This window comes from Vigna unguiculata, chromosome 4 (assembly GCF_004118075.2).
Source record: "Vigna unguiculata cultivar IT97K-499-35 chromosome 4, ASM411807v1, whole genome shotgun sequence".
NCBI lineage: Eukaryota > Viridiplantae > Streptophyta > Magnoliopsida > Fabales > Fabaceae > Vigna > Vigna unguiculata.
In genome coordinates this window covers 4,900,545-4,915,809 of record NC_040282.1, presented here as the reverse complement: position 1 = coordinate 4,915,809, position 15,265 = coordinate 4,900,545, and the positions used below count along the sequence as shown (strand labels likewise).

Here is a 15,265-nt window from a genome sequence, read left to right as displayed (position 1 = left end):
ATTTGAGACACATGTCAATGAATTAGAATGGCCAATTCAGTAACTTCATTATATTAACATTTTCTTAGATATATAGTAGATTGAGTCTATTGAATATAACTCTACACCTTGTATACATATTAACATCAAGAGAGTATTTTTTTCGAAACATTTTTTTTTCTGGAACATATTTATATTCTTAACATTTCATAAAGTACAATTTAAAGTATTAAAATAAAAAAATTGAAAAACACTTTGTAAGAGTTTAGAAAAATAAAAATGTATTTTAGTATGTGTACTTTTTAGAGCATGTTTTATTTTTTAATACTTTAGAAAATACATTCTGAAACATAAAATATATAATAATATTTTGAAAGTACTTCATGGAGTGTAATGAAAACAAAAAATGTATTTTTGACAGTTTTTTTTAAGAAATCTTTTGTATTAAATCAGGAACAGGGGATGAAAAGGAAATGATATATTTTTTTTTTTAATTTAAATGACTAGAACAAATTTGTTTTGAATTAAATCTTCATGATACTAGAAAATTTTCACAGGGTCTGCTGCGTGAATGTAACACGTGGCATGTGTAATATGTAAAATAGTGAAAAGGAGATAAAAATATTTTGAATACAAAGGGGTAAATAAAAATAAAAAGGCTATTTTAATAAAAGAAACAAAAGAGAAGTGTATATAGCAAAGGTTGGAGTGCAAATAGCAAGACCGAACGAGTAATGTCTTAAAAAACTAAACGAGTCTAGGATGTTGAAAGCCCAGGAAAAAGACAAATCAACCCAACTAATTATCCACTTAAATAATTTGTATAATCTCACCCAATTAATTATAAAAGATATATTAAAAACATTTCAATTAGTATTTATGCATTAAATTTTATGTCATACTGTATTGATTGTACATTTATCATTTATAGTTGATATGTGAGTATATTTTAAGTTTTTCTCTCGTATATAATCTTTCAATGTATAATTTAAGCAAATCAACTCTTCAGAAAGTGATTGCAGTGAATAAAACAAGGAAACAATATTGAGAAAGGCAAGAGGAAGGTGACAAGTGAAAATGAAAGTTGTCTTTTCAATACACTAAAATTGAAGATTATAACCTTTTTAGTAAAATACAAGGATAACATGAAAATAAAAAATCATTTAAAGGATTTACACCGTCTTCCATTCATAAAGAAAGTAAATTTATGATTTTGTTTCTTTACATATATATATATATATATTATATTATAAACTTGATATTGAAAAAATTGTTATGCCAAAAAGAAAAAATAATTGCTCATCTGATGTGAAGGTAATCTACATGATTGCTTGTAGACCACAAGTTAAGAATTCATAGAAAGAGAAAAAAAGAGATATTTTTCCACAAAGTTCTTCTGCAAAGGATGTTTGGTACATAACATGTCTCTCACTTTTTAATCTAAAGTTTCACACTTATTCACTTATGAAGTTTGATTCCAGAGAAACAAAACCCTCTTAATCCTACCAAGTTTTCTTCTCATGGCTGCAATATCGTGTTCCTATGATGTGTTCCTCAGCTTCAGAGGCTCAGACACACGCCATGGTTTTGTTGGGAATCTTTACAAAGCCCTTGATGACAAGGGAATCCACACTTTCATTGATGATGAGAAGCTTCAGAGAGGAGAGGAAATAACACCTGCACTTATGAAGGCAATTGAAGAGTCTAGGATTGCCATCACTGTGCTCTCTCACAACTATGCTTCTTCATCATTTTGTTTAGATGAACTTGTTAATATCATTGCTTGTGCTAAGAAGAAAGGCTTGTTGGTTTTGCCTGTTTTTTATGACTTAAATCCTTCTGATGTAAGACACCAGAAAGGTAGTTTTGCAGAAGCTTTGGCAAGGCATGAGGAAAGGTTCAAAGACAAGAAGGAAAGTTTCAGCCATAACATGGATAGGTTGGAGAAATGGAAGATGGCTTTGCATCATGTGGCTAGCTTCTCTGGCTATCATTTCAAACAAGGGTACCCCTTTTACCAAACTTTTACTCATAACTTTTGTTTCATTCAGTTACTCTTGTCTAATGATTTAGTCAAGAGAAACTATATGTTTGTTTGTTATCCTTGATCATATGTGTCGAGAACTTTAATTTGAGGTTAAAACAGTTGACAGTCAACCTGTCAGAAATCATCTTAGTGTGATTTATGCAGTAGTTATTATAGAAGTAATATAATAGTTGAAGTTGATGATAGTGAAAAATTGTGCATAAACTATTTCATCTTTAATCTAACTTCATTGGAACATTTCTGTCAAACAGATATGAATATGAATATGAGTTTATCAGAAGGATTGTTGAGTTTGTCTCTAGCAAGATAAATCGAACTCCTTTACATGTTGCGGATTACCCGGTTGGATTAGAGGCACAAATGGTAGAAGTTATGAAGCTTTTGGATGTTGGAAGTGAAGATGGTGTTCACATGGTTGGGATTCATGGAATTGGTGGGATAGGAAAAACAACACTTGCTCTTGCAATTTATAATATGGTTGTTGACCATTTTGATGGTCTGTGTTTTCTTGAAAACGTGAGAGAAAACTCAGACAGACATGGATTACAACATCTCCAAAGCATTCTTCTTGCAGAGTTGGTTAAAGAGAAGAGAATAAACATAGCAAGTGTGCAAGAAGGAATTTCAATGATACAACATAGGCTGCAACGAAAGAAGGTTCTTTTGATAGTCGATGATGTTGACAAGCATGAGCAGTTGCAGGCTATTGTTGGAAGATGTGAGTGGTTTGGTTCAGGTAGCAGAATCATGATAACGACTCGAGATGAACAAATTCTAGCATCTCATGAGGTTAAAAGAATGTATGAGGTGAAGGAATTGAACAAGAAGGATTCTCTTCAGTTGCTTACATGGAAAGCTTTTGGAACTGATGAAGCTGATCCAAGTTATAAGGAGGTCTTGAATCGTGTGGTAGCTTATGCTTCTGGCCTTCCATTGGCTTTGGAAGTAATAGGTTCCAACTTGTTTGGAAAAAGTATAGAAGAATGGAAATCTGCTATCAAACAATATGAAAGAATTCCTAATAACCAGATCCTGAAGATACTTAAAGTAAGCTTTGATGCTTTGGAGGAAGAAGAGAAGAGTGTTTTTCTTGACATTGCTTGTTGCTTCAAAGGATATGAATTGGAAGAGGTTCAAGATATACTTCGTGCACATTATGGTGATTGCATGAAATATCATATTGGGGTGCTGGTTGATAAATCTCTCTTAAAGTTTAGTGTGCATGGTGTGATGGTGAAAATGCATGACTTAGTAGAGGACATGGGTAAAGAAATTGTACGAAAAGAGTCACCAAAAGATCCAGGCAAACGAAGCAGATTATGGTTGCATGAGGATATAATACAAGTTTTAGAAGACAACACAGTGAGTGAGATTTTGTTTATCTATTCAGACCATTTTATGCTATGTCATAGTTGTTTGTTTTTCCTTTATAGTATTCATGTCTGATATCTTGCATATATATGCATGTTTTCACTCTAAACCAACACAAAATTTGTCATTAAAGTCTACAAACTTTATCATATTGTCAATGTGTTCTGATTAATTAAATTCTTTGTGGTTGATATGTGCTCTTTTGCATTAATAGGGAACTAGCGAAATTGAAATCATACATTTGGATTTTCCCCCACTTGACAAAGAAGAAATTGTAGAATGGAACAGAAAGGCCTTCAAGAAGATGAGAAACCTCAAAACACTAATTATTAAAAGTGGTAACTTTTCTGCAGGCCCCAAATATCTTCCAAATAGTCTAAGAGTATTAGAATGGTGGAGATATCCATCACATGATTTACCATCAGATTTTCATTCAAAGAAACTTGCCATGTGCAAGTTACCTCAGAGTTGCTTTACATCACATGAGTTGGTTAGGTTATTGAAGGCAAGTTTAACTAGTTCACTTTTCTTATCATGTCATTGAAGGTTAGATTCTCCATATCTGATTCTCTTTTATTGTTTTTGCAGAAGTTCATGGGAATGAGATTTTTGAATTTGGACAAAAGCAAATCTTTAACACAGATACCTGATGTATCTGGTCTCCCAAATTTAGAGAAACTTTCATTTCAACATTGTCAGAATTTAACTGCAATTCACAATTCCATTGGCTTTCTGTGTAAACTCAAAATATTGAGTGCTTTTGGTTGCACCAAACTTGTGAGGTTTCCACCTATCAAGTTGTCTGCTCTTGAAAAGCTCAATCTCTCACGTTGTCACAGTCTTGAAAATTTTCCAGAAATATTAGGAAAGATGGAAAACATAAGGGTACTTCAGTTGGAGTACACTGCCATAAAAGAATTGCCATGTTCTTTTCAAAATTTTACACGACTTCAAGAGTTACAACTATCTAACTGTGGAGTTGTTCAACTACCAAGTAGCATTGCTGTGATGCCAGAACTTACTGATCTTATTGGTTGGAAATGGAAAGGGTGGCAATGGCTGAAAGAGGAAGAGGATGAAGAAAAACATGGATCATGTGTAGTTTCTTCAAATGTAGAATGTCTTTGGGCCTCAGAATGCAACCTGTGTGATGATTTCTTTTCAATCGGTTTCATGAGATTTGCTCATGTGAAAGACTTAGACTTGTCAAAGAACAATTTCACAGTCCTACCTGAATGCATCAAAGAGTTTCAATTTTTAAGGAAGCTCAAAGTGAGTGATTGCAAGCTTCTTCAGGAAATTAGAGGGATTCCACCAAGCTTGAAACATTTCTTAGCAAAAAATTGTAAATCCTTGACTTCCTCAAGTACAAGCATGTTCCTAAATCAGGTTTGTTTTTGTTTTGTTTTGTCTCTAATGTACTTGATGAATGTTGGAAAACTTATGAGTTCTTTGTGACTAACAGGAACTACATGAGGATGGAAAAACTGAGTTTTATTTACCAGGAGAAAGGGTTCCAGAATGGTTTGATCACAAAAGTAATGGACCTTCAATTTCTTTGTGGTTTCGTAATAGGTTTCCTGACAAGGTTGTTTGTCTTGTTATTGGAGCTGTGAATGACTCTGGAATGTTTAGGCCTATGGTAGTGATCAATGGCAATAAGAGTTTTGTTGGTAGTGGCTATTTCATGATGGGAATGGATCATACATATATTTTTGATCTTAAAACTATGGAGTTTGAAGATGACTTATATGGAGTTCCTTTAGAAAATGAATGGAACCATGCTGAAGTTAAATACATAGGTTTGGAAGAGACATCGATCCTTAAAGAAAGTGGAATTCATGTTTTCAAACAAGAAAGTGGCATGGAGGATATTTGGTTTTCTGATCCTTATGGCAAGAGAAAATTAGAAGATGATCTCAATAGTTTGGAATCACAGAACCAACAACTGCTAAAAAAGCATAGGTTTGTGGACATGGAAGCTTTGTAGACACAATACATGCCACAACAAAAGTGTATAGTTTTATGATATTATGATTTGAGTTGCATTAGTAATGTGAGACTATGTGGCAAAGGTTAACATTGAAAGTTGATATAGGTATTCTTGGGTGTGTTGATTTTTTTTTTCAAAATTAGTTTAAGTTGTTATGGAGAGGAGGACAACATTCAGGGGGGTAAAGTTGTTTTTCTTAGGCCGGGTTTTTTTTTAAGTGATGTCGTCGTAGGAGGTGACGATGACTTTTGTTTTATTTTTTCAGTTTTAATTATTTTTAATTTTTTTTTCAAATTTTTCAAATTTTTCACTTTTCATTATTTTCTTTTTTAAATATTTCAGATTTTTTTATTTTTCCTTTCTTTCAGATTTAATGGTTTTGATTTTTTTTTAATTTTTCAGTTCTGATTATTTTTCTTTTTTATATTTTTCAGTTTTCGTTATTTGTCCTTATTGTTTTAAAATTTATTAGTTATCAATTTTTTTTTGAATTTATAATTGTTGTTTTTATAAATTTTGTTAGTTATAGAAATTATATTGATTGTATTTGTAATCATTATTTACAGAAAAAAAAATTGGAAAAGTGAAATCGGCATGTATGAGGACGATTTTATTTTTTCAAATGCACAAACCGTTCTTTCAGAGGACGATATTCTCTTTTTAAAATAAAAAATAAAAGAACCGGTGAGGGTGGAGGACGATTTCCCTTTCAATGTCATCCTTCATCCTGACAACTTAACCCATTTTGACAAAAAAAAAAAAGAAGAGAAAACTTATTAATACAATTTTGACTTCCAATCTATCTCAAAATACAAAAAAGTAGTTGATATAGATTATTGAAGCAAACACATTTAAAATTACATTCAAAATTTAATCTTTTGAATAATTGAGACAATATATTTTATGGAAATTAAAGGTATATAAGATTGTTATTGTGATTGAAGAAAACGAGGTTAAGGGCACTTGGGTCCTCCTCTCTTGGTCTTCCAGTTGTTGTAGCAAGGGCACACTGCTTTATTCCCATAATACCCCGGGGGTACACACAGGCACTTCATACAACACTTCTGACAGAAAAACATGCAGGGTTTGTGGTACTGGGTCCTGCTACACCTCCTTGTGCATTGTGAAGGGCATTCTGGTCATATCACATCCCAAAAGAAAATAAAAAATAACTTCTCATTAAAAATATTTAAATAAATGGAATCTTCTCCTCATGTCAACATAAAGCATTGATTACTGAAATAAAAAGGCATCTTAATTAATGACCCACCCGAGTCCTCTGAAATAGGATCTTAGATCTTAAAAATATAAATTTATAAGACACTAAAATTTAAGTAAAAGATTTTAAAAATAATGTGGCACAATTAAATTTATAGAAGATAAATTAATATTTTATGTTATAACTCTTGTAATAAAAATAATACAAGACACACATGTATACATGAAACTACTTAATTTATCAAAGCAGTGGTTTTTATTTTAAAAAGAAATAAGAACATATAAAAGTAAAACTTAAATACATTATTAGTCTAATTGATACTATTCTTAATATGTGTTAAAAAATTAATAAAATTCTATTTTACTCATGTTATCGAGAAAAATAAATTCTAATTCAATTTTGGAAAAATACCAACTATGTAGGTTTTTTTCTATCTGACAAGTTCTTATGTTGCAAGGGCAATAACTTTTTTGTGAAATATGAATTCAGTTCTTAGTGATTGGATGAACAGTTATTGGTAAATGAGAAAATTAATTTTCAACAAATTTAAAGTCAAAGTCTCAGATCCAAAGATGGGCTAGATGCACTTTTCACGGAAAAATATATTTCACCAAAGTTAAGTGACAACACTATGTTTGGAAGTAGTTTGTACTAAAAAAGGAAAAAAAAATTTTGACTATTAAATTTTGACAATTTTTTCTTATAATCTTAGGTGTTATTTTTTAAATAATTTTTTTTATTTTCAATATTCAAAAATCACTTAGAAGATGACACATTATATTGTAAAAAAAAAATTATCAAAATTCAGTAGTCAACTTATCATTTTCTTACTCAAAAATAACTTACCCCACAAAATGTCTAAGGACGTGATTGGTTAGGTGTTGAAGAATTAACTCTAGCTGAATTAATTTTTTAGAACACTAAAATAATAATTAATTACTTCTTATTTAACGTAATTTTTTTTATCTTTTAATTAATTTTGAAAATCAAATGCATAGTAATTTTACATTAAAAAATTAATTGTAATTAATTTTGTATTATTTGACGCTCAACCAAACATACACTAATTAGTTTTTTTCATTTACACGTGTACCAATAACTGTTAGAAACTAAGAACAAAAACAAACACATTCATGACCCTTTGAAAGTTAGATAAGATTGGTTTTGATGCAGTTACTAATTTTAATGCTTAATAAGTTGTGTTGCCACACACATGGTATTCCGATTCTAATGTTTTGATGGGAATTCATGAATATTTTGTCTTTAAATAATGATTAAAAAAAAAGGAAAAAACATTTAATTTTATTTAACCTCGACTCTAAGTAATATAAGACTATTTGGTGAAAGAAGAAAGAAGAATCAAAAGAATGAATAGCAGAAATTCACTTACGGGAGCTCTGGAGACTTCCAGGTCCAAATTTTTTCTGATAAACACAACAATTATGCAGAACATCATAAGTTACCAAAACAACACAATTATTATTCACCCTTTGATCAAATAAAAACTCACACAAAAAGAGAAAAAAAGACAGAACCAAGAAAACATGGTGGTTATATATTTATGTGTGTTATACCTTGTCATTGTAGTGGTGACCTCCATGTCCATGAGATGCCACAACCTCCAAAACCAAACCAAGAAAAATGTGAGAAATATATGTAATCTTTGAAAAGCTCAACAATGTTGAAGCAGATTAATGAAATGTATGTGTTTGTTTGTAGTGAAAAGACGAACCATTGTCTGAAGCATGGAAATGGCAATGAGGGCAATGATGAAAGCAGAAAGTAGCTTAGCAGTCACAACAGCCATTGTTGGAAGCTAACATAAACCAGAAAGCTCTTCAACTATTGTGCAAACTGAAGCTGCAGAAAGAAGAAGAGGGTGCGGACAGAAAGAGATGAACGAGGGAGCATTTATAGAAGAAAGTTGAAGGGGTTTGAAGGATTACTCAGTTAGCAGCAAAATTTATTACTGTTCGGTGTGAACACTGGCAGAGAGTTTTACTTCATACCTAAAATCACACATTCGTGCGAGTCGAGTCTAGATTCTCTGTTAGTTTTATTAATGTTATCCTCGCTTAAACATTAAAATACATTATATTAATATTTTAAATATTTTTTAATATATTTTAAAATATTAAAATTAATAATAATCAATTATATCATAAAAGTACAATGGAAAAACAACACACAAAAAATCTAAATTTTGTTGTATCTATTAACATCGATGATTTTGACCGTTGATGTAACCTTTCTCTTTTTAAATAAGTTGAAAATAACATTACTAGAATCAATTATCAAATTCTACATATTTTTTGTATCCAAATTAAAGTCTGGTCATAATTTTTTCTTTAAAATACATTTTATAGGATTAAAAGAAAAAAAGTATTTAAACTTTATGAACCTAAGTTCTTAAATATGAAATTATTAAACTATTAAATATATTCAGAGATCGACTAATTACTTCGTACTCTTACTTCCATCTCAAAAATACATGATTTCAAGTTTTTCTATGATTTACCAACATTGTTTTTGAAGCAGTTTTGTTAAAATAGTTACTTTTTCGATATTAAGTAATTAATTTGAAGATAAATTAAGAAAAACTATTAGTATTTTCATTAAAGAGTGAAACGTAAGTTAATTTGTTTTTGTAATGAAATATGAGATTTCATCGTACGGTCCACACAATACGGATTGGATTTTGGAATTTGGAATTTGGAAGTTGGTAGTTAGGTTGTTCTTAAATGTGTGAAAGTTACTTTTCATTTAGAGTTGCAGAGAATTGCAAATTGCCTGTTCCATTGAAATTAAAATACTACCTAGTGGGAAAAAAATTAGTGGTTAAACGATGGATAATGATGTTATAGAAAATATCTAAGAATAGAAAATAAAATATAATGATACCATCGTATGTTTTTTAATAACTAACTAATTTTAATTATTAAAAATAATTAATTATTATAATGATCAATTTAAATATTATTAATAAACTAAAATTTATCAGTAATTAAAATAATTTATATTATAAATAAAAGTTATAATTTATTTTAAATTAATAATTAAAACCATTTTTATTATAAATTAATATTTAAATTGATCATTAATTACTAAAATTTTGACTAACAAATAAATTGATCTCTAAATTAATCTTTAATTAGAAAATTAATTTCTAAATTGATCTTTAAACATATCTTTTATCATTAAAATTAATCATTATTTAATTTTTTCAACAATATATATTGCTGTATTATTTTAAAACACATAAACTATTTCTTTTTCAAAAGTAATATTTGTAATTATCTATAGTTTACACGCACATATATTATTTTTTCCTATTGAGAAATAAGTCTGGTAAGTTAATTATTTTAAATGATAATTAAAACACAAAATGTATTTCATTTTTATATTTTAAATAAGTCTTGCAAAATCAATATTTTAAATGATAACTAAAACAAAAAATTAATTGTATTTAAGATATATTTAAAATATGTACAAATATATTCTTGAAGACTGATAAAAATAAAAATATATAGTAATATTTATGCTTGGTTTGAATACATATTAAGTGTACTGTCCCATCGGTTTATCGGTCAGGGCCAGTCCTCAGATCCATCGAATAAGGCTGGGAAGGCTCGGGTATAGAACATATCCACCGGTCGAACGGCCTCGCGGAGGAATTGTATAGGACCATCGGATAATCGGTTCCACAAACGGATCACGTATTACATCCATCGGTCGTTCGGCCTCGTCAATGAACCATGCTAAGGACCATCGGTCCATCGATATTACAAACGAATAATATTTTGAGACAAACCGATCGATCGACCTGAATGTTAATCACGCTTTAATCTGCAACGGAACATCGGTCGCTCGGTCCTACACGAACAACACCTTAATAAGGGACAATCATTTGATCAATCGTCCATCGGTCGGTTAATCTCCTAAGGATCGCGTAGCACTTTATATACGTCCATCGGTCGATCAGCTATAAACAAATTATTCACTTGTTAAAATCATGATATAACTAGCCTAGTCAAGCGGCCATCGGTCGCACGGCCAAGCAATACCAGTCAATCGGATTCATTAACGTTAAACAAGTCAATAATCTTGATTAGAGGATCATTGGGTCGTGATTAAGGAACCCTAATCACAGTCCCACACCGAAAACTATAAATAGGGCCCAAAGGTAGGTTGGTGAGGATCTTCAATTCACATTTATTATGGCAGTTACACTGATACACCGATCGGTCTTTTCACTGACTTAAGCATCAGAGCCTTTTAGACAGGTACCCTGATCGTCAGCCCAGTCGATCGAGCGAGAAGTGAATTTCTTGGAGAAGAAGTTATTGCAGTAGTGAGGAGAGGAGATTTCGAGAGAAGGAGTAAGATCGAAGAGACTTTTAGTAGACTCTTGGTCCCAACACCCGAAACATTTTGCTGATCGAGCGAGGAGTGAATTTCTTGGAGAAGAAGTTATTGCAGTAGTGAGGAGAGGAGATTTCGAGAGAAGGAGTAAGATCGAAGAGACTTTTAGTAGACTCTTGGTCCCAACACCCGAAATATTTTGGCGCCCACCGTGGGGCCGAGCAGTCTTTTTTAGACCATACACCCTTATGGTGACCACAAGGAATCGGAATAGCAACATGGACGGAGGAAGGATGGTAGATGATCAAGCATACACAAGGGAGATGATAAGAGCGATGCAGCAGAGAATGGATGAGATGCAGAGGAACTATGAAGTGCAGATGCATATTCTGCGTGAGGAGAACGCCGTCCTCGGCGAAAGGAGGACGAAATCTCGTCAACCCCCACTGTGCCCGATCCGCTCAGACTGAGTCGGGCGCAGCAGCATCGGGACGCCGAGCGGGTGGAAAGTCGCTCGCCCCCGACAGGACAGGAGCAATCACAGCCTGCTCGGGTCGAGAAGATGCAAGCATCGAGGGGAAATCTTTCTCACACGATGGCCGAGAGCTCGGGGGCCAACGAGGGAGGTCACCCTTCCCGCCAACCGATCCACGCATCGGGGAATTTCCCCTCCACTCAATTTATTCTGGAGACGCCGCTACCGAAGAGGTGGAAAATGCCGACGTTTGAGAAGTACGATGGCACGATGAACCCTGACAATCATATGCGGGTCTTCACGCACCTGATGATGTTCCACGCAGTAAGTGACCCGATCTGGTGCCGCGTTTTCTCGACCTCCCTAACCGGAGAGGTGCTGGAGTGGTTTTCTGAGCTGCCGTCCAACAGTATCGACTCCTTCGCCACTCTGAAGGCTAGGTTCAGCACGCAGTTTGCGCCCTTGAGGCCGGCCATCCTAACGGTCGATAACTTGGTGAACATCCGACAGGAAGACGGGGAGTCGCTAAGGAGTTATCTCGATCGATACAACCGGATGTCGGTGAAGATAAAGGATCTCAACGATGAAATTGCCCCGGCCAGATGGGAGAAGCGAAGAGAACCGAAGCCCGAGAGGCGAAGGAGAGAACTGTCCAGAACCCATCAGAGCCCGAGGAGGAGTTGCAGCCGGAGCAGGGATAAACCCTTGAGGGGTTATATCAATACCATCTCCGGAGGATTCGCCGGAGGAGGATCGAGCTCAACCGCTTGGAAGAGGCACGTTCGGGCGTTAAAATCGGTTCATCTGGTAGAGAAGAAGGTTCGGTCGATGCCTCCCATCACTTTCACCGATGAGGACTTCAAGGCTCCTGATCCTGATCATGATGACCCGATGGTCGTCTCCATCGAAGTAGCCGAATATGGAATCGGGAAGGTGCTAGTGGACCAGGGGAGCTCTGTCAACATCTTGTACTGGAAGACTTTCCGGAAGATGAATCTCTCCGAGGATCTAATCGTCCCCTATAATGAGCAGATTGTTGGATTCTCGGGCGAGCGGGTAGACACGAGAGGCTACCTGGACCTCCGCACTAGGATCGGATCACGAAGGGATGGCCGGGAGGTAAGAGTTAGATTCCTATTTGTAGAAGCTAACACCACTTATAATGTATTGCTAGGAAGACTTTGCCTAAACGCCTTTGGGGTGATCGTCTCCACCCTGCACCTGGCCATGAAGTTTCCATCTGATAAGGGAACAATATGCACAGTACATGCGGACCAGTACATAGCCAGGCAATGCTATGTCGCGGAGTTGAAGATCGCTCCCTACAGCCGCCCCAAAAAGTAACACCGTTCGGAGGTCGCCATGACTGACCTGGATCCCCGAACAAACACGGAGGATCGGATTCAACCCGGTGGAGATACCAAGGAGATTGCGATCGGGACGCGGCCAGATCAGATAACGAAGATTGGGGGAGCTCTGAGGCCGGACGAGGAGGAACTCCTGGGCGCGGTCATACTAGAAAACAAAGACCTTTTCGCGTGGTTGACGACCGACATGCCGGGCATTCACCCTGGCGTGATGTCCCACAAGTTGGCCATCTACAGAGAAGCCCGCCCGGTCGCTCAGAAGAAGAGGAAGATGGGGGAGGAGCGGAGAAAAGCAATTGAAGAGGAAGTGAAGAAGCTGGAAGGAGCGGGCTTCATAAGAGAAATCAAGTATACCACCTGGCTGGCAAACGTGGTGATGGTGAAGAAAGCGAGCGGGAAGTGGAGAATGTGCACAGATTTCACCGATCTCAACAAGGCTTGCCCAAAAGATGCATACCCTCTACCCCAACATCGATCGGTTGGTAGATGGAGCTTCGGGACACAATTTCCTGAGCTTCCTGGACGCATACTCAGGGTACAATCAAATCCCTATGTATGGTCCAAACAGATCCAAAATGGCGTTCATCATTGATCGAGCTAATTTCTGCTATGAGGTCATGTCGTTCGGCCTGAAGAATGCAGGGGTGACCTATCAGAGGCTTATGGACCGGGTTTTCAGAGGGCAAATCGGGCGGTTCATGGAGGTGTATGTGGACGACATGGTTGTAAAGTCGCAAACGGCCGAGGACCACGTTCGCGACATCAGAGAGGTTTTTCACCAAGTGCGCAAATACAACATGCGTCTCAACCCTGACAAGTATGTTTTCGGAGTGCCGGCCGAAAAGTTTTTGGGGTTCATGTTGACCGCCCTCGGCATCGAGGCCAATCCGGACAAGTGTGCCACCATTGTCGAGATGAGGAGTCCCAAGAATCTAAAGGAGATCCAACGATTGGTCGGGCGACTGACCTCTCTCGCGCAGAAAATTAAGTCGATCCTGAAGATCATGAAAAAGCAGACCACAGATAAGTGGGATGATCAATGCGAAGTGACATCTCAGCAGATAAAGGAGATGATCAGCAGTCCCCCAATTATGAGCCGACCGGTAGAGGAATTGCCTCTGCAGTTATACCTATCGGTCTCGGACGACACGATTAGCGCAACATTAATAAAAGAAAATCTGGAGCAGCGACCGGTATATTTTATCAGTCTGGTGCTACAAAGCGCAGAAACGAGGTATCAGTTGATTGAAAAGATAGCCTTAGCGATATTGACGGCCGCGCGCTGGTTGCGTCAGTACTTTCAGAGCCATCAGGTGATCGTCGGAACCGATCATCCCATAGCCAAAATACTCAGGAAGCCCGACCTGGCGGGAAGGATGATCGCCTGGTCAGTTGAATTGTCTGAGTTTGGCCTCAAGTATGAACCAAGGGGATCAGTCAAGGGGCAGCATTTGGCGGATTTTGCTGCGGAACTTCACGGGCCGATCCCTCCGTCGGAACAAACATGGGTCCTCTTCGTTGACGGCTCATCAGACAAACGTAATGTCGGAGCGGGGATCGTCATTGAAGGGCCAAACGGCTTTACGGTTGATCACTCCCTACAGTTCAAGTTCAAGGCGTCAAACAACCAAGCAGAGTATGAAGCACTGATCGCTGGACTGAGACTGGCAAAGGACTTAGGCGCGAGAAGAATAAGGTGTAATACCGATTCGCGACTCGTCGTCGGGCAAGTACAAGGGGAATATCAAGTCAAAGACGATCTGCTGCTGCAATATTATCACAAGGTGATGGAAGCCCTCAAGGATTTCGAAGAAGTGACCATCCATCACATTCCCCGAGCGGAGAATGCTAGGGCCGATAGGCTATCCAAGCTGGCAGAAGGAAGAGAAAAGGGTCAGCTAAAAACCATCATTAGGCAAACCCTGATGAAACCATCAGCAGGAGAATGCGCAGTAGTGAATCGATCGGCGGACTGGATAAACGAAGTGAGAGAACTTCTAAGAAGATGTGATGTTGGGGAAGACGTCAAACCGATCGAGCGACACCGGGCGCTTCGATTTATTGTCATTGGAGAAGACCTGTTTAAGCGGGGTTTCACCGCGTCGCTCCTCAAATGCTTATCGGGAGAAGAAGCAGAGTATGTCATGAACGAGGTCCACAATGGCATTTGCGGAATGCACACCGGTCGAAGGATGATGAAGGCGCGGATACTCCGGGCGGGTTACTACTGGCCGACCATGGAGCAAGACTGTGAAACTATGATACGCAAATGCGAAGGTTGCCAAGCTCATGGAAACGATGTTAAGAGAGCCCCAACCGAACTGCATAGCCTAACAGCCCCTTGGCCGTTCGCGCAGTGGGATATGGATATCGTCGGGCCATTCCCTATCGGCCGAGGACAAATGAAGTTCATACTAGTCGTCGTGGATTATTTCACCAAATAGGTCGAAGC

The 15,265-nt window shown here is 36.6% G+C and overlaps 2 protein-coding genes across 3 annotated transcripts; one reads left to right on the top strand and one right to left on the bottom strand.

Annotated features, from left to right (window-relative positions):
* The first annotated feature begins 1,356 nt into the window (after positions 1-1,356).
* On the top strand, positions 1,357-5,498 carry LOC114182503 (TMV resistance protein N-like). Of its 2 annotated transcripts, XM_028069384.1 has the most exons (5): positions 1,358-1,984; positions 2,278-3,388; positions 3,612-3,902; positions 3,986-4,786; positions 4,863-5,498. In XM_028069384.1, the coding sequence occupies exons 1-5, from the start codon at positions 1,500-1,502 to the stop codon at positions 5,385-5,387; spliced, it is 3,213 nt and encodes a 1,070-aa protein (XP_027925185.1). In that variant the 5' UTR covers positions 1,358-1,499; the 3' UTR covers positions 5,388-5,498. The 2 variants fall into 2 exon arrangements, with proteins under 2 accessions (XP_027925186.1, XP_027925185.1); XM_028069385.1 differs by lacking the exon at positions 3,612-3,902 and having other exon boundaries at positions 1,357-1,984.
* Positions 5,499-6,191: 693 nt separating this feature from the next.
* On the bottom strand, positions 6,192-8,587 carry LOC114182478 (gibberellin-regulated protein 4-like). Its single transcript, XM_028069355.1, has 4 exons — positions 8,342-8,587; positions 8,184-8,228; positions 8,000-8,033; positions 6,192-6,525 (listed from the first exon to the last, which is right to left on the bottom strand). Exons 1-4 carry the CDS (start codon positions 8,414-8,416, stop codon positions 6,344-6,346), a joined length of 336 nt encoding a protein of 111 aa, XP_027925156.1. The 5' UTR covers positions 8,417-8,587; the 3' UTR covers positions 6,192-6,343.
* Between the last annotated feature and the right edge of the window lie 6,678 nt (positions 8,588-15,265).

Excerpts from the sequence above, each read along its gene's own strand:
- LOC114182503 (XM_028069384.1), top strand. The coding sequence starts at position 1,500 with ATGGCTGCAATATCGTGTTCCTATGATGTGTTCCTCAGCTTCAGAGGC. Across the intron at positions 1,985-2,277 it reads GGCTATCATTTCAAACAAGG|ATATGAATATGAATATGAGT; the intron begins GTACCCCTTTTA and ends TCTGTCAAACAG. Across the intron at positions 3,903-3,985 it reads AGTTGGTTAGGTTATTGAAG|AAGTTCATGGGAATGAGATT; the intron begins GCAAGTTTAACT and ends TTGTTTTTGCAG.
- LOC114182478 (XM_028069355.1), bottom strand. The coding sequence starts at position 8,416 with ATGGCTGTTGTGACTGCTAAGCTACTTTCTGCTTTCATCATTGCCCTC. Across the intron at positions 8,229-8,341 it reads TTTCCATGCTTCAGACAATG|GTTGTGGCATCTCATGGACA; the intron begins GTTCGTCTTTTC and ends TTGGTTTTGGAG. Across the intron at positions 8,034-8,183 it reads GTCACCACTACAATGACAAG|AAAAAATTTGGACCTGGAAG; the intron begins GTATAACACACA and ends TGTGTTTATCAG.